The sequence below is a fragment of the Rhipicephalus microplus genome, chromosome 6 (genome assembly GCF_043290135.1).
Source record: "Rhipicephalus microplus isolate Deutch F79 chromosome 6, USDA_Rmic, whole genome shotgun sequence".
Taxonomy (NCBI): Eukaryota; Metazoa; Arthropoda; class Arachnida; order Ixodida; family Ixodidae; genus Rhipicephalus; species Rhipicephalus microplus.
This window is the reverse complement of record NC_134705.1, coordinates 29,504,308-29,528,112: the sequence shown is the minus strand read 5'-3', so window position 1 is coordinate 29,528,112 and position 23,805 is coordinate 29,504,308. Positions and strand designations below refer to the sequence as shown.

The 23,805-nt window shown below is 43.6% G+C and overlaps 1 protein-coding gene across 2 annotated transcripts in view; it reads left to right on the top strand.

The window, feature by feature from the left end:
* brun (trafficking protein particle complex subunit brun) overlaps positions 1 to 23,805 on the top strand; it is a 461,018-nt gene that overhangs the window by 370,347 nt on the left and 66,866 nt on the right. Inside the window, exons 21-22 of one of the 2 annotated variants that reach the window (XM_037419219.2) lie at positions 6,823 to 6,916; positions 21,947 to 22,045. In XM_037419219.2, coding sequence (XP_037275116.2) covers positions 6,823 to 6,916; positions 21,947 to 22,045 — 193 coding nt within the window. The remainder of the gene's footprint in view (positions 1 to 6,822; positions 6,917 to 21,946; positions 22,046 to 23,805) is intronic. The other variant, XM_075865888.1, reaches the window with a different exon arrangement.

Here is a 23,805-nt window from a genome sequence, read left to right as displayed (position 1 = left end):
CAGACGCCGTTACAATCTTTGATGACACTTCCTGGAATACCTTCCCGGCGACCACGTTTGGGTATGGACGCCGATACGTCAATGTGGCCTCAGTGAAAAACTTCTTCTACGGTAGTTTGGACCGTACCAAGTTGTTGAGCGTCTTGGTACACTTGACTATGAGGTTGTCCTTTACGGCATCACGAACTCTCAATGGTGGCGTGCGAGACATAAAGGAGTTAATGTCGTGCGCCTCAAGCCGTTTCACGCGCGTAGCAAGCTTAAAGGACTTTGTTCTTTGTAGTTGTTTCTCTATTATTTCACTCTATTGTTTGTACTTATTTATTATTGTATTTTTTCTTGCTTTGTTGTTAGTTTTATTGTTCTTTCCCCGATGTTCAGTTTTAAGCATCGGGATGATGCTTTTTGAGAGGGGGGCAATGCCATGCGCGTTTCTTATTTACACTTATGTTTCATTCGGTTTTCGGCCACAAAGCTCGCCTGGAATACTCATCACAAACTGCGCCTCGTTCCAGAAGGTTCAGGATTATAGTAAATCGCTTTGTTAAGATTACGCCCACTTTGTGAAACATTTCAGATTATTCTGGAACCTAAGTCGCCACTAGCAATAACGCTAGAATGTTTGATGGCAAATGTATAAATGTCGACACAGTTGATCGACGACCGACGCTCTGCTCGTCGCTATCAGTGCCAGTGTCTTGCTGCAATCTCACCTTCCTTTTACATGGCCACAAGTTTGGCTGACTAGACAGCTTCATCCTCAGCCTCCTGTCTGCTCCCTTTGTAGATGTGACAACCCCTAGGCAATGTATCACTCTCAACGCATTATCCACGTAATGCCTAGTATGCTTGATTTCACAGTTTGTCTTCTTCTTAACCTCACCGGGGATATGCACCCACAGCTTCAACAGCTTACGTGGCACTAAAGAGACAATCGGCACAATATGCCTGTTGGTCACTTTCATGAGGTTATGCACTATTTTGTGGGTGCAGGAGATCACCTCACGCCTTTTGTTGTCTTTGTGGGTGGCTTTTCTCCAAACCTGGCATTTTACCTTCTGGAGCAACGACTCTGCAGTAGTCACCAGAAAAGTGTCCGAATAGCCTGACAATCGCAGCCTTTGCACTTGCTGATAAAAACTGCTGTGGACTGCATGAATGCAAGGCTTTTGAAGGGCGGATTCTGGACACATGGAAGCTATTGCCAATTTCATGGTCTTTGAGAATGAGCCGAATAAAACAGCTGCAATGGTTTGCTGGAGCATGTATTATATAGGTGTAATGTATGTGAAAGTGTGACAGTGTAAGCATCAAATATAAAAAATTGCAATTGTCCTCCTGCAGGAATCTCGTGTGTGAACAACAAGCCCTGTTCGAATCGATTAAAAGTTTCTAAAATTGTGTATGAAACATCGTTAAAATCATAAATTCAACAATATTCATACTAATACCCTCCTGCTTCTTAGAAACTACCAAAATGTCAACATATCTGCACACAGGAAGCAGCTTGTCAATATAAAAACCACTGTTCAATCGCTTGTTCGCTGCCAACAAAAAAATATTGTATAGGACCGGTACCATGCACAAACTGATGCATATTTTAAGTTTTTGCACATGAAGCTTGCTGTCAAAGGTCACAATGGTGGAGCCTAAATAAAACTCTAAAAGAGACATAACGTTCTGAAGAGTAAACCTAGCTCTATCTTGAAACAGTACCTCCCCATTGTTTTTATATATTCCTTCATAGGAGCAAACAATTCTCTGAGGGAGGATAGTGTGAAACAAATCTTCCAAATCGACAGAACATAAATACCCCACCCATTGATTGTTGCGCAAAAGACCAATCACTTTGAGCAAATTATTCGATGCGAAAAGGTCCTCAATCTCCGAACTAGTCAAATGCTTCATTAGGTACTGACTCAGGCGCAGCTGCCAAGATCTTTTCTCACTCACAATTTCTCCTACCGGTACACCCTCTTCTCATGTTTTTGCTGTAAAAAATATGGACAAACAACCTTTGTTTCCAGAAATGAACTTTGCCAATCTTTTCAGCTGCAGCTGGCTGCACCTTTTGTCTTTCTCTTAGTCAAACTGGCTTTCACGGGAACAAGGTTCTTGGAAATGGCCACAGGAGCTTTTTGCTTGAAGCACTTCAATGGCAATACAACAAACATTCCTTTCTTGTCAACTTGAAGCAAACACAGACTGTTTTCTGCCCCGCCGCGGTGGTCTAGTGGCTAAGGTACTCGGCTGCTGACCCGCAGGGCGCGGGTTCGAATCCCGGCTGCGGCGGCTGTATTTCCGATGGAGGCGGAAATTTTGTAGGCCCGTGTGCTCAGATTTGGGTGCACGTTAAAGAACCCCAGGTGGTCGAAACTTCCGGAGCCCTCCACTACGGCGTCTCTCATAATCATATAGTGGTTTTGGGACATTAAACCCCACATATCAATCAACAGACTGCTTTCTCTGAAGTGGGGCTGTTGATACCTTGCAATACTGAGCAAAGCTAGTTCTTAGTTGAAGCCAAAAGGCTGTCTACACCTTTCAGTCGGCACCTTTCATGCACCTCTCTCTCCATCTTGTTGATAGCCAGCAGTTCATGTCTGAGAACATGCGGCTCATGGCAATGCTTGTGCCCAATTTTCAAAACACTATTGACGTTGTCTGCAACATCACTATCCCCAATGATTACCGATTCATGGTGGTTTTCCAGTTATGTCTCTTTGGCAAGTGTACTGTGCCACAGGAACTCTGTACTGCATCACAGAGCCTGTGAGTACAAGTTGATGCACACAAATGAAAAGCATGTGGCTGTGTGTCTCGTTTGCTGGTTTGAAGGTGCAGTAGAGAAACAGGCACTCCCGAGCTGTTGGAGGACATGAAAGTGTCACGGATGCAGATCGCGTCAGCTAGACGTCGTTGCGCTTGCAGGAGTGTGAATTTTAGTGCTTTGCCACAATATGCAGTAGATTTTTTTACAATGAGCATTATGTGTGCACAGGCACGCTTACGACATATGCTCTGCATACTTTCCCCCAATCTTTCACAACAAAATCAGTGCACGCTCATCCAATCTTCTTGTTTCCTGTGTCCAGTCTTCTTGCGCTGACTTTTATTTCCAGACAATGCACCAACTTGCTCAGCAATGCAATTTATGAAGCAGTCAGGCTAAACAGAGAGGTGTTTGTGTCAGTGATACATCACTCAGATTGATTCACAATGAAAGAAGGTTTCTTGCATGCGCATAGATGAATTTTGCAGTTTGTATGGTATAAATACACACCTTTCTGGATGAAATCCAGCCGCAAGTTTGTGCCCGTCCTTATTATGTTCTTTTCAGCGTTTCTGTGCAGTCTCTTGCTTAACCCTTCGAGGGTCGAATATTTCGTGAAATGTCTTCCAAAAATGTGTGTCCTTTTTTATTGGTGAATTAAATTTTTCATATGACTTGATATAAAAAACTAACGGTCCAAAATGCATTTTTGTGACCGTAAAAGGACAAATGGATAATTTTTGTTGTTATATACACATGGTTTAATTATAAGTAACAGCAAGCAAAATTTAAAGAATACTTATATAATTTTTTATATATAAAAATTATTCTTTGTATCAAACATAGCTCACAGACAGATAAAAATAAGCGCAGCAAAGCATCTAGCCTGAACTTCCATAGCATAAGCACACTAGGTGAGGGAGCACAGAGAAAAGAAACTTATGCTTGTGCGTCTGTCTGGAAAGAAAAACGAGTGATAAAGCCATAATAATCTTTCGCCGATGAGACGGAGTTAGTTTTTCTGAGTCCTAAAAACAGGAAACACAATCACAGCTGCACTGTTTGTGTATAATTTAGTGGCACACGGAAGCAGATGTAATTGCACCCTGGGAAGCTATTAATGAGAGAGTAACAAGCACTTTGAGAGAACCAGACACTCATCAGCTTTGCAGGCGCGAAAAGCGTTGACCACCCAAAAAACAAAACCAAAACCGGCCACACCGTGTACGCACACTTGAATGCTGGCGCATTTGAGTGAAGCACTGTGCCGGTTTAGAAAGAAATAAGATTGAGGGCACATTAGCGTGTGAAAAAAATTCTACATATTCCCATTGTGTGACAGCATATGCAACCAAAAAAATTATCAAAAAATGTGCGTGTTTTATACATACAGGCATTATTGTGCAAGCCTGTTAGGCGACCCCGTACATGTACAGCATGATCCCTCAATGGGCTATCAATACCATCAGGTGTAGGACAAGTTTTGCAAAGTAGCCTTTCTATTGCGCATGCTGCTCCCATTTGTGTTATTGAGATAGCTTGGAACATGTGTGAAATCTCTTGCACTTGAAGATTTATCTGTAGTGTCACCTTGTCGGAGAAAATAAAGCATAATGCTGATTAAAACTTTACACAGATCCTTTCAAGTAGGTCCATAAAATAATCTGTTTACCGTTTACACATTTCAATTATGCACTGGTAAACTTATATTTTAGATTTATTACCAGTTCGAATTCTCCAGGAGCAAACGGGATCAGATTGGGCAGTGTACATGCGAAGTACTTTATTTCTTTACATAATGAACCCACCCCCCACTTTGTTCCTTGAAAAAAAGAAAAGTTTCTTTAATGTAATATTTTGGTGTGATACCCATTGCCACTGACGATTGAAACAACGTTAAATAAAGCCATTATATTCCAAAATAAGAATGCAATAAAATTCAAAGCATAGCTTCCTAACCATGCTAAACAGTTTCGAGCAACGTGAACGAGAATGATGTTAATCAAAATTTAAATGTCGCGCCTTTTGCCGCAGAGTGCCATCTGTCGAATGCAGGATAAACCTCCTAGCTTATATCGCTACAAAAGCACCGCAGCACAAGAAAAAGCAAAAACTAAACGCATGGTCTCTGAAATGGGGAACCTGTGGTGTGTTTCTACGCCATCTCGGAGGCCATGCAAAGCACCCACCACGCCGACAGCGCAACGCTCGCGATGTTTGTGCACCACCAATTGATGCTGCCTTTTTTTTGTCGAGGTTGTCATAGGGAACTTAGTGGAGGACACCTGCTGCGCAGGGCGCGTTCGGCCGGTATGCTAGCTTCACGGCTGGTTTTAAACTTAAAGTTGGTCGAGCATGCGCTGGAGAGCATGGGAACCGAGCAACTGGACTACACTTCGGCGTCGATCTGTATGCGTTCGTTAGGGGAGGAAACAAGAGCTTCTTGCTACAAAAAGATTCATAGCACATTTTGTGGGTCAAAACAAGGAAAAACCGTCCTGCGAAATATTCGCTATTATGACTCCCGTGTCTTTTTTCTCTCGGGTAATGAACCCTCCCTCCAAATTGGCGTCCACTTTTCTGAAAAAAAGGTGGGCTCATCACACGAGTGAATACGGTACTTGTTAATAGTTGATTTTATTGAAGATTCTATAGATAAGGGCAGTTTTTTTGTCGTTTTTCCTACTCCGAACTGATGTTTTATCTCGGCACTCTTCTAAACACACCTTCTTTCCTGATAGCTTTTTTCACTACGTGCGTAAGCTCAAGATCATTAAATTTGGATGAGAGTTGGTTTTGGTGTGCAGCGATTTTCGAGAAATTCCGGCATCTATGTCAGTGTTAGCTTCAATGTCATTAGGTGTGAGCACAAGATCATCACCTTGTCTTTGCTTGTCATTGATGGAAAAGTCGAAGAATATGCAAATAAGATAAATATTGAAAATTTTTCGGCTAAGTAAAAATCACACGCAGGCCATTTGCATGGTGTTCTACCACACAGCCACGTGTTTGCTTAGAAATACAGTGTAAATAGCTTCCTCTGCTTGAAAATGCAGTGAAAATAGCGTTCATGCTTTACAAACACATTCATAGATGCGTCTTGTATACAGGCTTCACAATACAGCATGTAATATCCCAGTATTATTGCATAGTTCAACTGTACATTGCCATTGGCCATCAGAATATGATATCATAATGACATTGTGGTTTAAAGCCGGCCACCTATTACATAAGTCACACATGTTAGTGCACGTATTCTCTTAAAATCACTTAGTGGGTGCATAGCAAGTTCAAAAACATTTCACGTGTGTAATTGCTTATCATGTAAAGCATGCTACCCACTATGCAGAATGCAGCCATATGCTCAAGCTTCACTGACACAAACCACTTTCCAATTTATTGATTACATTGTAGTAATCTGTAGAGGGTGCTGCCAGTGTTCCATGAAGCATGTGGCCCCAAGGAGGCACTACAGTCCACCGAGGGTATATGAGATTTGGGGAGAGGGAATAAAGTTTTTTGGTTTCTGCTTGCCAGCAGTCTGCCTGTTTCTTGGCTCCTAAGAAACGGGGCAGACTGCTTTTATTTTTATAATAAACACGTGGTCCATTTTTGTCACATTTGTAGTCAATGCCAATGGATAAATTATAACTGTGATTAATATACTACATTTTGTTAAATGTAATGGTTTACATAAAATGACAATTATCTGTAATACTGTAGTCATTTGTAATACGACCACGATTTTTACTTGGTGGGTTACGTTTCATTGCGTCCAGAAAGACAGAAATATTGTGCAAGTCATTGCACTTTTTACACAATATGAATTTTGGCATTCGAACGTATTCTTAAGGTCAATTTCTGGTAGCGAAAATCTGGAGAAAAATCTGGTTGCACTCAAGCAGATAAGGTACTGATTTGAATAACTGATTGGAATAACTGAACGAAGGTAAGTGGTTGGCAGCTTCGAAATTCGTTACAATGTTGGAGCATTGGATGCCCAATAGAGCTTGCGAGTACTGTTGATGGCTCCCTGACTTTCATTGCACCCTTCCTTGGAGTACGGTGGCGAAGCCAGCCTAGATGAAGTGCCCTGGACATTGCACATGCTGGACACCATCCTTCAGTCACCTTTGCAATGGGGTAAGTCTTTCTTGTATGTCTTTCATGTAAGGGCAAAGAAATTTTCAAGGTACCAACGATTGCCAGAACTTGCGATTGGATCCGCTGGAAAGTAAAAACTGTGAAATATAGTGCTGTATTTCAATGTTTTTGCTGTAAGTAGAGTATATATTTTTAAATAGTGTTTAAAAGTAACGAAAGCTGGTACGTCATGTAGCCTAGGCTGCATGCAGCCAATCGCCTTGAAACTAGATTATGGAGTCGATCACTTTGCTGCCCATTAGAATCTTAAAGGGATGAAACATTCTTGACCATGATACGAGTTCGACGAAAGTTCGTCTGGGCAGGTATTATGATGAGAATGTAGATTTGTCACTGATAAAGTCAAGATAAAAGCTGTTTTTTCCATCTTGACGGTGTTTTTTCACATTGACAGTGTTTTTCCCCTTGACTTGGTCAGTGACCACCTAATGGCCCCGGTACATTCTGCAAAACCGATGGTGTCAACGTCTAAGATTGGTTGGCAATGTTCGAACACGCGAGTGTACTGAACCGATTGGATTCCACACTTTAGTTGGCTAATGTGTCGTTTTTCTTGAAAGGCTTGGCCAAAGTGTGGTACGAAAACAACGAAAAAGAACTCGCTAGCTGAAACCAATGCAAAGAAAATATGTGAAAAGTATTTGGGAAACCCGCTGGCCGTAGTAAGATCGCCTCAAAAAAGGAATCGGCCTGCCATGCCTAATGTTCTACAGAATCATACACCTTATACATTCAGGACGTGTTTACCTTCTGCCGAAAGCCTGACAGTGACATCACGGAATCTGACTAGATCGGGCATGTGCCAAAAGGATTGCCAATGACGCACTCAATCGCTTCATGTGCAAGGGTTCTTCCATCAAGGATTGTCGTCAGTTCAAGCAAGCGAAAAGTCGCCACATTCTGCAACCATTCACTCGACTCCCAAAGACGGCTGTAACGTCGATTTGTGAAGGCCAGTTTGCACCACAACGTCCATCGCACCCGAATTGTACGTCACAACCTGGAAGCAATGGCGCCCCAGCACTCTGTTCGCGCAGCACTGATGCCACCCCTGTCACCATTCCTCTCTTTCAAGTCATCGTTTGCTGAGAGCTTGGAAACATCGGAGTGCATTCCGTGTGCTCTGTCTCTGCGCCCAGACGCAATCGCCCTTTCGCTATGTCTTCCTCAGGCTGACGGTTTTCTCCACGTCCTCGCAACCCGAATAAGTGGAGAATGGCAGATGACTGCCTTATACAATTCAACTCAAACTGGACACACTGCTCGTTACTCCTGCACCACATGGTCTTTCGCATCTTGCACAACTAATATGACCTGTTTTGATGGTACCGCCCGCCACATCTTTTCACCTACCCCTTAGTTCAATGGCATTGACAATTTGACTCGGAACACTTTGTACAGTTGCTCGCCTTCGCCTTGTGGGCATCAATCTCATTCTCCGCAAACACGTATCAGTCGCCGCAACCACGGCGCCTAGCGTCTCTTATGGCCATGGTGGAAAACTGAAAAATACAGCGGCCCTCGGAGGTGGTGCTGCATTGACTAATGCTGCAGCAAATGCTCTCTTCACTCCTACCAGATGAAGTGTGCTGTGTAAGGTTGAAGTAGATGACGTACCTGTTCAAGCACTTGTCGAAACTGGCACTAAATTATCAGTTATGAGTGGAAGCCTACGCACATGCTTAAAGAAAGGCCTGACACCAGCAGCTACACAAATTTTTCATGTTGTCGATGGCGGCACCCCAATGGTTCTTGGTATGTGTATTGCCCACTTAACTCGCTTGTATGTATATGTGTATTGCCCGCTTAAGTTGAGCACACCACTTCAGTTCTCTTTGCCATAATTGACCCCTGTCCTTGTGACGTTATCCTTCTTGTCAAATACTTCTTGTCAAATCATTACTTATATACTTCTTGTCATACTACTACTTCTTGTCATGTATACTTCTTGTTATACTTCTTGTCAAATCATTCTGTGCTCATCTGTACTGCTACGGGCGTCCTTCAGATAGAATTGCTTAAGGCTGTCACTGCTCCCGACAATACCTCGCCGCACCTGTGGTGTCTTCAAAATGTGTGTTTGTCACCTCAGACAGCCACCTACATCATATTAACTGCATATTCACGGATCCCTGATAGAGAATATGTCCTCTGTCCCATCGTCGACGTTCGTTTCAGTTGCAACGTTGCTGTTCTTTATATGCTTGTGGCTGTCACCGACAACCTCGCTACCACTTCTTAATTTCAGTTTGTGCCCTCAAGTGCTTCCCAGTGGCATGTTATTGGCCACCGTATCTAGCGCTGACGAATTTAAAACCGCAGCCCTCATCATCGAGACTGATTTGGTTTCGTCTCTTGTGGCTAACAGCACATGTTCGCTGCCGGATGATTTCTCGAAGATAAATGCACCCGACCTCAACCCTGCATAGGTCAATCACATCCGTTGCCTTTTCTTGTCATAGAGCGAAATTTTTATTTTGACGACAGATCTCTAGGGAAGCAAACATCCAACATTTAGCACCGAATAAACACTTGTGATGCCAATCCTATTTTCTGGCACGCCTGCCTATCGTGCCTGAGCAGAGCAGAGAGTTCCAAACGGAAGTCAACGAAATGCTCAGTAAAGGTGTCATTGAACCATCAAATAGTCCTTAGGCCTCCCCTGTCATCCTTGCAAAAAAAAAAAAGATGGTAGCTGGCACTCCTGCGTCAAGTATCACCATGCCACGTAAACAAAATCACGCTAAAAGACGTATACCCGCTACCATGCATCGACGGTGTGTTGGACTGCCTGCATGGGGCTACATACTTTTCATCTATTGATTTTGGTCCTCTTTTGGGATAAGGGCCTTTGTCAGGCTGTTCGCCTTTAGCCCTTTGCCCCTGCAGTGAGCTCTGTATCCGGCTTACTGTAAATAAAAATACTACTACTACTACTACTACTACTATTACTACTACTACTACTACTACTACTACTACTGGCGGATTTCTGTCGATGAAATCAATCGCGAGGAGATGACCTTCATAATACCTGATGATTTATACCAGTTTAAGGTCATGCCCATTGGCCTATGCAAGGATCCTGCGACATTTGAAAGGATGCTGGACCCTCTACTGCATGGGTACAAGTGGTCTACTTGTCTTTGTCACCTTGACGATGTATTGTCTTTTCTTCCACCTTTGACAGCCACCTGACGCGTCTCGCTGTAATTCTCGCAGTCTTCAAAACAGCCGGGCTTCAACTGAATTCCAAGAAATGCCAATGTGGCCGCCGTCAGGTTACTGTGCTGGGCCATCTTATAAATGATAATTACATCCAACCAGATTCTGAAAAGATCCATCCCATCTGCGACTCTTTTTCTGGAAAACTTTGCCAACGTTGCTGTGGGGGGGAGGAGGCACGGACAGACCAGTTAAAGACGCATACCACATTTTCATAAGGCGCTGAGCAGGCTAAAGCGTTCACCGCTCTTATCGGCTATGTCACTACACCCCCCATACTTGTCCACTTTATTCCATCTGTCCATTTGCTCCCACTTAAGTTCACACCGATACTAGTGGGTATGGTGCTCGCACTGTTCTCGCTCAGCAGCACATTGGCAAACAGTGCGTGATAGCCTATGCTAGCCATCTACTCTCTCCTCCCCAAGAGAAATTATTCCATCACCGAGCGAGAGTGTTTGGCTTTAGCTTGGGCCATCGCCAAGTTCCGGCCATATTTATTTGGCTGTATGTTCTCCATTGTTACGGACCACCACGCGCTCTGCTGACTCATTTCTCTGAAGTGAAGGACCCAACTGGACGCCTTGGTTGCTGGGCTTTGCACCTACAGGAATTTTCGTTAAGTCTCAGATGCAAGTCAAAACGTTTGCGCAAGGACACTGACTGTCTTTCTCATCATCTGGTGGATCCTTCTGATCCCGTTGTGCATGACCCGTACAACTGCATAGTGGCATTTATTGACATCAGCGATATGCACATCGGACGATGTCGTAGTGAGTCATTGCGCACTATCATCGACGCTATCCAGTTGGAAAGCCATGATGCCGAATTCATACGTTTGCGCTGCATGACGGCATCCTCTACTGCTGCAAGCTCAGCATTGAAGGCCCTCAACTTTTGCTTGTCATTCCTCATCATCTACGGCCCGTCATACTTGAACAACTTCACGACGCACCAACGGCGAGACATCTCAGAGTTTCCCGCACATATGACCGTGTGCGACACCGGTTCTTCTGACCAAGACTGTACCACTCAGTGAGTTGATATATTGGTACTTATGACCTATGCCAACTTCAGAAAACACTATCTTCGCTGCCAGCTGGACATCTCCATACAATTGAAATCTCTTATAAACCATTTTATCACGTGGGCATTGACCTGCTTGGCCCTTGTGGGATGACGACTCTGGGTAATTAATGGATCATTGTCGCCACTAATTATGCGACCCGTTACGCAATAACAAGGACTATACCAACTAGTTGCACCACTGTTGTCGCAGTTTTTTTTTCTTTCATGACGTCATCTTCCACCACGGTGCACTCCAGCAAGTGCTTACGAACTGCGGCCGCCCTTTTTTGTCCAGAGTTGTGAATGGCCTCCTTCGATTGTGTGCTACAGAGCACAAGCTGCCAACTTCCTACCACCCATGAATTAATGGCCTAACTGAACGTCTTAACCGCACGCTCCAAAAGATGCTTTCGGTGTACGTCTGTCAAGATTATCGTGACTAGGACGCCACGTTAGCGTATATCACTTTCGCATATAATGCCTCTCGACATGACACAGCGAGATTTTTATCTTTACATCTTTTGTATCGTTGTGACCCCATATTGTCATTTCAAACCATCTTGCTTCTTGTGCCATTTGCTACTATGTGCGCCTGCGGAGCCATTGACCGGGCTCAGATAGCTCATCAAATTGCCCAGTCTCACCTCGCTAGTTCGCAGGATATGCAGAAAGCCTGCTATGACTACCGGCATCGTAATATAAAATTTGCCCCTAGGTGATTGCGTGCTCCTTTGGTCACCATGTCGCCGTATAGGGCTGCAACGCCGCAGTGGTCTAGTGGCTAAGGTACTCGGTGCTGACTCGCAGGTCACGGGATTGAATCCCGGCTGCGGCGGCTGCATTTCCAATGGAGGCGGAAATATTGTAGGCCCGTGTGCTCAGATTTGGGTGCACGTTAAAGAACCCCAGGTGGTCGAAATTTCCGGAGCCCTCCATTACGGCATCTCTCATAATCATATGGTGGTTTTGGGACATTAAACCCCACAAATCAATCAATCATTCGCCATGTAGGGCTGTCTGAGGAACTCTTGTCCCACTATGCAGGACCATACCAAGTCTTGCATCAACTTGGTGACGTGAACTATGAGATAGCTTCATTGCACCCTGATTGATCACCAAGTTCGCCGCCTGTTGATATTGTGTATGCTTCATGGATGAAACCCTTCACTTCATTCTTGCTTGTGTTTTCCGTGTATGTTTTCCTTGTGTGTGTTTATCTTGCGTGTAATCCACAAACCTTGTAACAATAATGAAGACTAACAGTCAACAAAGCCAGAGAAAGTGTAAGGGATGTTATTAGAAGTAATTATAGTGTAAACATGAAGAAAGAAAAGTAAACAATTTCCGGGGGACTCTAAACAATGAGCTCTTTAGTTTTTAGTGGCCACATCGTACTCTTTAAAAGCGATTTTAACCTATGTTGAGTTTAATTACAATCAATATTTTTGTTGTAAAAGTAGAGAAACTAAATGGGTCGAAGCAAATAAAAATGAAAATTGTGTAATATTAGAAAAGCTAGAATTTCTCGACTCATATCTCCCGTTCAGAAGCAAACATGCTATTCCTTGAGACAATTGACTTTCTATGTCAGCTCATGTGTTACTATGCCAAGTAGTCCGTTTACGTGTGATTTCGGTTTTCAAGTGCATGAATTATGTACATTTTTACACGAGCATCTAACATTTATGGTGTTATTTGGAACAGCATTTTAAAAGATACCAGGTTATATGTAGCTTTATTCGAATACGATGGTAAGCCTTAAGATACCCGTGGATCCACCAGTGAAGGAAAATTACATAGAATCATTGGTGTGCTTGTCTGCCCATTCCATTATAACAGCAATCTGCCAGCAGTTCAAGCCCGCTTGCAAATCAAGCACTATACAGTAATGCTTCCATTGTTTTTTGAAAAGCAATGAACTATTATTATTTGAAGGAACACAGAAAGCAGCTTTATAGAACTACTAAGATTTACTTATGGAAAAAAAAAAGGCACGGTCAAGCTGAAGCTGTGTCAGAGGAAATGCAATGCAATGGCAAGAAACCATGTCCTAAATTTCGGTGAATGCAGGGTTACTGTCATTGTTTTCCTTCTTTTGGAGACACGAGAAGTTTCTGTAGACACGTTATTTTGTTTGTGGACGCGAATGCATTGACGGGCTACAGATATTGGCAAGGTTCTGTTTGGTGTTGCATGAAATGTTGTCAGACTTGGGGGCAGTGTTGCCAGACTGCCACTGAATCTGGCAGCTATAATTTCTCGTATAGTTTAAGCTTCTCTGTATTGTTTTCCTATCGGCTTTCACTGCTTTTCTAGCATACATGGTGTGCCCGTGACACTAGGATGCCAATAACTTACGTGCCGCTTTGAGGTTCTCAATATTTTGCGAGCATCCGTGCTGTGCCCGTGCAACTAGTGCATCAGCAACATACATGCGGCTTTGAGTTATTCAGTATTTTGCCAGCGTCCGTGATGGGCACGAGTCGCCTGGGTCACCACACAGCTACGGACAGCTACGCACAGCAGCAGAGGTATTCACACTTCAGAGACAACAACGTGCTGCCCACGCTGTGTGCAAGTTTTGCGATGACATTCAGTTTTCCCTGTAAATTCATCGTTGCTTGCGTGGGTTCCTTACTTTGAGTGCTAAGTTGCAAATTCCTTGCTTCTGAGGCATGATCAAGTTTGATATGTTAATATTAGAATGTAATGTACAGCGATAAAAGGGGGCTCACAGTTCTGTAAGACACAAGGGCTGCTAAATAAAATGACCATGTCAACAGACCGCACAGACACAACGGGGTACACAGGAACGATACGTGAAAGCCGCAACTGCAAGGCCAAATACCCCTAAGTCTGGCAACTGACTTATGCTATGCCAAACAGAAGCTTGCCCAGATATCTTGGCCACGACTGGTCACAAGCAGATATGCAATGGGCGTCTCAAGTCGGTAAATAAAAGCGGTCGCAATGCACTCCTTACTTGGTTGAGAATGCTATTTTTGCACAGCCAGCCGCATAACAGACATGAATGCGCGTGTTGCCCAGGCAGAGCTTTGCACCGGTGATATTAGTTCTAAAAACTTCTGTCATCGCAAAGCGGCAATAACCGCTGGTGTTACAGAATATAGTCTTTAGCGTGATTGTATCATCAACAGTTCACAATGGAAACATCAACCATGAGTGCACTGCAATTTTCGAAAAGGGTCATCACTTTTACACACAGTTTCCAATCTCAGTTTTGCTTTCACTGACGGGTCACTGGTGTCACTTTCAAGTTGGCTATTGTGTTGAAAAACCCATGTGAGCTGATGCTATCACTCACACACATGTTCTTTCTTGGTGATTGCACATATGGGGAATGAACTATTTTACGACTCACTGCTGTCTTCGTTTCTATCAGCTCGATGAATACAGATCAGCTAACGAAGTCACACTCATGGTCGCTCACAAGCTTGGACGTGAACTTGCTGCAGCTAAGTGACGCCCTAATTGTTTACTGAAGCAGAAAAAAGGTGAAATGACACCAGAAAACTAGGAAGAGCAAAAAAACAAAAATTCTACAGGAGATAAGCTTTCTTAATATTAGAGTGAACAATATTGAACCTAATAACTACAGTAAAAACTTTTTTATTTATTTTTATTTATTTATTGCACAGCTGCATTGCCCCATTGAGCACTGCAGCAGAAGGTCACATACAAAAATATACAAAGTAAACACACTAAAAGTGCGGTAAAATACATCGTTGTCCGGAATGTTCACAATATCATTCTCTTATGGCTCCTGAAAAAAAAACAATACCCGAAGACGTCGCCCTTTAAACGCAGTGCATGGTCACGTCTCAACAACACATAAGTGGGTTACTTGGTATACCGTTCTCGCTCAATGCCGGTTTTTGGATTGTATACAGCATGAAAAAATTTCAACCTAAGCTTTTTCTGCCAATCTTGCAAAGCCTGCCATGGTAGTATACGTGTGCTTTCTGTCATGCTTAACATTCTATAACTACTGAGTACAAACCGAACTGCCTTATTTTGCACCTTTCAAGCTGCTTCATGAGATCAGCGGTGTGCGAACAAACACAAGCGGGAACTACGACGTGATCGAAGCATTGTCATCTTGCCCGCCGACAAGGGCAATTCGACGGTGGTGTTGGACAGCAGGGACTACGATCGGAAGGTTTCAGCTCTTTTAGAAGGGGACGCATACACACAGCTAGTAAAAGACCCAACGAAGCAAACCCAGACACAGCTAAACAAGCTGCTCGCAGAAATTTTCAAGCATTACCCGGATCTCGGAACACTTTACCTGCAACTAATCTGCTGAACGGATCCGCACCGAGTTTTTATGGACTACCCAAAATTCACAAGCCTGACGTCTCCCTCCGACCGATTATAGACTTCACTTCCTCCCCATGCCGAGCCCTTTCAAATTTTCTACACGAAATCTTCGCCCCACTAACCCGGAAGACACCAACTCATGTCCGTGACGCCAGCCACTTCGTGCAGCTAGCGCCAAATGTGAGCATCGGTGATGACGAGAGCATGGTCTCATTTGACGTCATTTCATTGTTCACCAACGTGCCAGTTGCCTTAGCTGTCTCCGCTGCCCGTGCTGCACTTGAGGAGGATGCAAGCCTGAGTGAAAGGACTTCTTTGACGGTTGACGAGCTCGGTCGTCTACTGGAGTTCTGCCTCTCCAGTACGTACTTCTCCTACAAAGGAACTATTTTCAGGCAGAACAGCGGAACCGCGATGGTAGCTTCCATCTCCGTCACGATGGCAAACCTGACCATGGAGTACATAGAAGAGAAAGCACTCAGCTTCTTCTCGCCGCGACCCAAGCTTTTTCTGCGTTATATGGACGACTGCTTTTGCGTCATTAAGACCGCTGAAGTTGAAAACTTCAGACAACACCTAAATTCTGTGCACCCAGCCATACAATTCACGACCGAGTGTGAAAGCGACCACTGCCTGCCCTTTCTCGAAGTCCTGGAGGCAAGAAAGCGTAACGGCCTGGAGTTCTCCGTTCATAGGAAGCCAACGCACACTAACTGCTACCTTCAATTCGATTCTTCCCGCCCCGCCTGCTACAAGGCCTTGGTTGTGACCACGCTACTCGATAGAGCTAGGAACTTATGCTCTAATGACACCGAACGAAAGAAAGAGGAGGCTCGCGTAGTTGCTGACCTCAAAAAAAACGGATACCCAAGAAACTTCATTCGAGCCGCCACCTGTTGCGCAGAGCAGCATAGGATACGAAAACCCTAATCAACCTTAATTTTTAGTCTCCGAAAACGCGTACCGGTTCTATGCATTCAGGGAACCAGCGAGATGTTGGCGCAGATCTTCAGGAAGGAAGGGGTTCGCATCGCGCACGTGCCTTCGTGTACGCTGGACCGCCTCCTCCCCCGCCTGAAAGACCAGCCAACAATGGACAGGAGCCCCGGTGTCGTTAACAAAATTCGTGCGCTGAGTGCCCCTCGTCATATATCGGCGATACGAAAAACCTACCGGAACGACTTAAGCAACACGCCAACGATGTGCGGAAGTTCTACAAAGAGCGCAGCGCAGTCGCCAAACATGCTGAGATGTTGGATCACAAAATAAATTTTGAAGCGACGGTCATCCTTGAAAGCGAGCCGAACTGGAGGAGAAGATTGTTACTCGAGTCGTGGCACATACAGAGGACAGCCCATAATATCAAGCGCTCTCTCGGAACCCTTCCCCCAGTGTATTCACACGGACTGCGCTCCACGGCAAAACGAGAGAGAGAGAGAGACAGGGAGGTCATTAGCCACCCCGCGAGTGCTTTGAAGACGACGCTGCTACATAGCCTCCGCAGTCACCCCTGAGGAAGGAACCAAGTCAGTTCCGAAACGTCAGGTTTCTTTGAAACTTTTGGTTGGAGTCTAAATCATCTCCCAGTTTCATACGCAACCAGACAGACTTCTGTCGATTGTTTACTTTCAAGCATAATCAAGTATGCTGCGAACGTACGTAAGATACAGCGGCTCTTTCAATTTATGTGGTAACTGTTTGAAATCACCTATTGTGTCAAATGTGTCTATTCCACCTGAAATCAGACGTTATAAAAATACTTAGATATTTATATTCTTCAGCTGTCTATAAGGTCATATTATTCAGCGTATATTTGCAATACTGAAATATGTGTTTCTTTGAAAAGATGACATGAACACACTTTTGGAAGCTTTAAGGACATTTCCCATTTATCACACCATTACCTTATAGTGTCTAAAGTAAAGTGATATTACTCTCTTTTATGTCTAACTCTATAAATGACACAGTCATCTGCAAACATTCTAAATGAAGATTTGACACCATTTACTATATCGTTAATCAAAAGCAAGAACAAAAGGAGACCCAGAACTGATTCCGGAAAATACCTGAAGTTACTGAAGCATATGCAGAAGAGAAACCAATGAGCGCCACAGACTGCCACCGTGCATGAAGATATTCGTCAAACCATGCGACAACACTATCACTCAACTTGTAGGATTGTAGTTTTGAAATGAGAAGATTTTCCGTAACTGCATGAAATGCTTTTACAAAACTGAGGAATATGTAGTGTATTATTTGTGTCTTGCCTATTGCTGAAGTAGTGAAAAAATTCAAGTAGTTAAGTAGAGCATGAAAAACCTTGTCAAAAAACATGCTGGCTAGAGCTAAGGAGGTTGCTTTTAACTAAATGTGACATGATCGAAGAATAAGTTATGTGCTCCATCAGTTTACATGTTATACTTGTCAAGGACACCGGCCTGTAGTTCTCAACAGCATTTCTCAATCCACCTTTGTGAATGGGTACAACACATGCCAGCTTCCAATCGTGCAACAATGAAGCCTAAGATAAACAATACTTTGAAAATAAACGAGAAAAAGTAAGACACAATACCCCAGCACAATTTTTAAGAATAGCTGCCGAAAAATCATCCAGACCGCATGCAGTTGACAACTCCATTTCCTGTAATAACTTACGCAAACCATCTACACCAAATACAACCTCAGGCATTAGATTAATGTCAGTCTGGCAGGTCATAATAATGATTTGAGAGAGTTTTCGCCAAAACACTGATGAGAAAAAAATTACTAAATAGTTTTTCTTTATCATCCTCAATTATGGAATTATCATCCTCAATTATGGAGGAAGGAATGGAATTATCCTTACCGTTAAACCTAACAAATTTACGGAATTTTTTGGGGTCCCCAAAAAGCTTTTTGCCAAGCTTTACCAAGTAAGGATTGATCGTTAATTTGAACTCACTGGGGTCATGAGAAATTTTTTGAGTAAGGGGATTTTCGAATTCACTGACCATACTAAAAATAGGATGTAGTAAACTTGAAATGATTCGAAGTAATCAGGGCTGGTGGTAAGCTGTTCGGCTAGTTTTTGGCTCCTTCTCAGCAATAGTTGGTCCCAATTTTGCCAAAAACACAAAGCAGTGTGCCGCACTGCCGCCACTGCAAAAAGAAAATAATCATAAAAATGAGGAGGAGGAGGAGCATTTATGATAAACTGAAATGCGTGCCTGTGGAAAACAAGACATCTTCACTGCAACAGAGCAGCATATTACCTGCTCTTCGGTGCGTCAACACGTCATAATGCAACCATTCGCCCATTCTTTTAGGTAAAATGAAGAATTTAATAATAGCCAGCATGAATAAATTCACGATGTGTTTTGAATGGAAAATATGATCACTGAAGCTTTCGAACTTAATTTTTGAAGTAGGCGTTGCTGGCAAGAACTCCGCAAGCAATGCAAGTGGGCAGCCACTAATCCGAGGTTGCGAGTTCTGCCAAACTATTATGAATTTATTAATATTTTTTAAAGAATAAATCATGACGTGCTGATGTGGTACAAGCATGCAAGGTGCTGCTCGTGCGTCACCACTGTGTTGAGTGAAGCATAACTTCTTTCACAGGCGCACATTTTAGTTGATTACGAGAGGATTTTTTTTCTTTCATCTCAAATATTTTTGTGCTGGAAAGAGTGAGGCTAGTATTTTTCAGCTGCTACTCGTTAGCATTGCTACAGCGCATTGCCTTGTGGCTCTTAAAAGCCATCGTTCTCCTGGATTTGTGCAAATTAAGAATCTGGAATAAGCACATGGCACCTAAAGTTTTCAAATTAACCCGACTTGTGCTGACCGCCGCTTCAAATTATCCACTCACACTTGCATTACAAGATATGGAACTGTGGAAATGTTTTGAATTAGATGGGATTTCAAAATAATTGAGTTCAAATGAATGAGGTTTTACTGTATATCTTTTGTTTTCACATTTTTTTATATGTAATATATATATAAACGCTAACATTCACGCAGTACATGCAGTAGTGTGATAAAAAGTGCATGCTTGGGCTTTATAGCCTTGGCTGTTCTGCCACAAAAAGTTGTTGTGAAGCATAGTCTTACTGTCTCAAACCAACTAAACAATTTAGTAAATGCAAAGCATTTTTGGGTGGAAACCAATGGCACTCTGATCATTTCTGTGTCTGTTCCTCTGTCTGTCTGTCCATGCGCCTATCTACACCCGCCTGCCTATATCTCAACACTCTAGTGGTTGCCAGCTTCGTTGCTTCAAAGGTTTAATTTTGCCTAAGCAAAAAGTAAAGCCAAACCAAAAAATAGTATGACTCGCATACTGTAATTTTCAAGCACTTGTCGCAGCGTGCATCAGCACATTTTAAAACTAAGGTTAGTTGGGGCAGTGTGTATATATGGTGGAAGCAGATGACTTGTAGATTGCATACTGATCTCTACTGCCTAATTATTTTGAGTGGTGTTTATTTTTCTGGGTGCAAGTTCACCCAAGGTTCAGTTTTTGACTCATGCTTTTGCTGTTGTAGTCTTCACAATGGCTACAGTGTGAGTGAAGAAATTCAGCACAGTAGTTCCTTGCCAGTTATTTAAGTATTGCAGTCTCTTGCCCAGTTTTGCTGGGTCAAGTAGACAAACTATTCTCGAAGGTATTTCAATTTGCTCAAAGATTACTCATGTTGAGTTTCACGCGTGCATGTTTACCTTCCGCCGCCATGGCGGTGGGTCTAGTTTGTTATGGTCTCAATCTCAGCCATAGCAGCAGCATTCTTGAGGTCAACGTAATAAGATTTAGTCACCAGTAGTCAAAATGTCTGGAGTCCTCCATTACGGCGTTCTTATATAATATGGTGGGAAGTGTTTATACAAAAAAAAGTGCACATGCTACTGTTTTTGTCTGTTTGTATATAAAACAAAGATGCAAGTATATGCTTTAAATATAATGTCTTGCTGAATTGGGGCTCTTGTGGCATGTTTCATACTTTGTACATTTGAAAAGAGATGACAACACAGTACATGTTGGTTGCAGAGCTATATAAGAAATTCTGCACTGAAGCAAGCTGTAGGGATAAACTTATATCAAACAAGCATGTTAGTGTGGGGTGAGGTTGTCGCATGGCATCAGCTCTAGTGATGTCACTGGTTACTGTGTAATGTGACCAGTAACTGAGAAAGTGAGAGTGTTGGCGTGCACATGCAACAATTTTTTCCTGAAATTGGTTTTCGAGAACATTCATTAGTTTTGTGATTATCTAAATTTCATCATAGGAAGGTTTTTCAAATGCACCCTGTTTTACTACTATTTTTACACATCGTCCATGAACCCTTTTCGTAGATGCGAAGCTGCTCTTCGACTACCCTTTGTAACGTTGTACATCCTTGTCTCCATGCCAACGCACTGCACCGCCCTCCCCTTGCCGCAGATTTTGGGGCGGTGCCAAGTAGGTTACGCTTTCCCTCACAGCGCGCGGTGACGTGACTCTCTCTCGCCTGTCGCACACTCGCCGCATGTCGCCTCTCTCGCTTCACCCACTCCGCCGCTCGCAACATTCGAGCGTACATCGAGTGGACACTCTTTCGGCTTGTTTAATAGAGAGGACGCTGGAAAGCGAAGCTTCTTCACCCGCTGAAATATGCACCAAAGCGATTTGGCCTAACCAGGTGATCGCCAGTGTTGCGATGGTTAGCAGAGTCTATCGCGTTCGAGATTGGTTATGGCACGCGGGTAACAACGGCGAGTCAAGAAAGTCAAGCAGAAGTGCCGACAGCAGAAGGAAAACCGGGCAAATCCTCGTCATCGCCATCATTGGCACGTTTTGAAAGCGCCGCGCGCCCTTTAGTGAAGCGCCCACCCGCAAGCACCAGGCTTCGTCAGTCAATCCGTAGGCGTCTTGCTGCCGCAACATTGATCGCGTCCGTGCGGGGTGAGAGCCATTCGCGACACCGCCAGCAACGCTGGGGCCAATGTCCGCTTCCGACGAGAGCTCCTCCAACATAGCTACAAGACAGTTGCCGCGCGTGCGACTGTCCATGGTTTGACAACCACCTGTTTAAATTCAGTTCCGTCTACAACGGCAAGCAGCTGGAGGTGGCAACTGAAATATTTGATGTGAGTTCGGCGCAGACTCGTCTGTCTTTGCGGTTTGCGCCACTTGCAAGGATTCGCACATTTCAGGCGAAATTCCAATCATGAGCGTCATGCATGGTTACCATTACCCGCCTCGCCCGCCAGAACTTTCTGAGCTCAACCGTTCTTTTAGCATCCGTTCCGACGCCCGTTTCGACCAGGCTGATTCTGTATGCACTGCTGCTGCTTCGCATCTCATCAGGGTTCCCTTCGGGGAAATGGTTCATCATTTTTATTCAATGCTTTGGGTGTAGAAGTGCAGGTTGATGGCCGCGTCCACCGGCCGGAGCAGGAATACATCTTTCCAGTTGGGGAGCCCCTGCGACTTAGCGTGCTTCTCCGCAACGTGTCACGTGAGTAAACTTTGTTGCATGTTTCATGGGTATGTAAATAAATTGTCAGAATGATGAAAATGCATTTATCAACAATTGCCTTATCAACACTGAAAGCTTTCTAGAACTGCTTAGGTTTTATTCGTCCTCAACTTGAGTTGGATGGAATGATAAAGTGCATGTACAGTGATTGGCTCTCCTTTGGGACCTGGGCAGCCTTGGTACTATCCAATATTTTTATTAGAAGCATCGACAATCTTTTGACCAAAGATCTGGAATGAATAGTGATGAAGATTTTCTGATGCAAGAATGAATATTTGATTGTGTTAGAAAAAGAATTTCGCAAACCACATGATCAACATTGAGAAATTCTGCAAAGAAAGAGGACAAGGCCTTACTTCTTTGTGTGAAGGTCCTGCAGAAGGGGCTATTCAGTTGCTGGATATGTCTCTGATGTTTTATGAGAAGCACAAATGCTGGGAGATTTCCCCCAGGTCCAGGAAACCCTTGTTCAGCTATTCCGCCAGTAATTCCAAAATTGTTTCTTTTTCTGCCCTAACAAAGTGTTCTGTCCACAAAATGTTTTCCTGCCTTTTATTTCAAGTACAGTGTCTGAAACATGCAGCTTTTTCTCCTGACGCTAATGTTTCTGCAATATTAATAGTTCTGAACAAAGTAAAATACTTTATAGTCAAATCATGATAATTTGAACTCGAAGGGGCCTGGAAATTTGTTCAAATTAAAAGAAGTTTGAAATAATGAAAGCTGAATGAACGAAGGGCTCACCATGCATAGGTGAATGTGCATTGAGCTAACACATGAGGGGGAAGTTTCAGAAGACTTTTATTTATTCACAAATTACAGGACATCTGTCACTAATTGAAATAATCGGTGATGCCCGTCTGCACATGTTTGCCGAGCAGCGAGTCAATCTATTTCGCATGCAGCTTGCAAAGCACTTCTACTTTGGCTTCAGCATTCTCCTTGCAAGCGAAGTTGTGTGCGGCAATGTACAGCTCCAACACTGTCTAAAAACGACAACAACGACTCCATCTCCGCTGCTACCCTCAGCCGCTGCATGGCCAGCATGTGACGAGAAAGGAGGAGTGTCTCCACGCGGAGAAAAGCAGAGCGGCGTTTGAGAGAGAACCAACACTTCATGGCGGCTTGGTTTTTTTTTTTTTTTTTTTTTTTTTTTTTTTTTTTTTTTTTGCTCTCTTCACGCGCGGCGTTGAAAGAAGGGTCTTTATGTAGCATGGACGGGAAAGGAGAAAGTGTGGCACTGATGCGTCGCAGATCGGCACAGAGAGAGAGCCAACACTCCGCGACAGCTTTGTTTTTTTCCTCTCTCTTTTCGCGCGCGCTGTTGAAAGGAGAAGTGTTTACGTGGCAGGGATAGAAGCGGGAGAAGCGTGGCACAGGCGCGACACAGATCGGCATTTGAAAGAGAGTAAACATTCCGCCGCAGCCTTTTCTTTCCTTTTCTTCTTTTTCTTCTTCGCAAGCAGCATTGAGAGGTGCTGCCGCGGGATTGGGCGTGGTGCTGAGAGCATTTTTAGAGTGCGGTGTGTTCGAGTTAACCGTTGCAAGTGCTTGCGCATTTGAATTACAGGGCGTTTTTGCTCATTAGAATACACAAAGCTTTGATGGCATCACATCGTGAGTTCGAATTAACCGGAAGAAACGTGTTCGAATTAATGAGATTCAACTGTATGTTCAAGCGGAACCACGTAATGCAAAATCAGCAAAGGGTCAGAGACTAGTGGCGATTCTGTTTATTG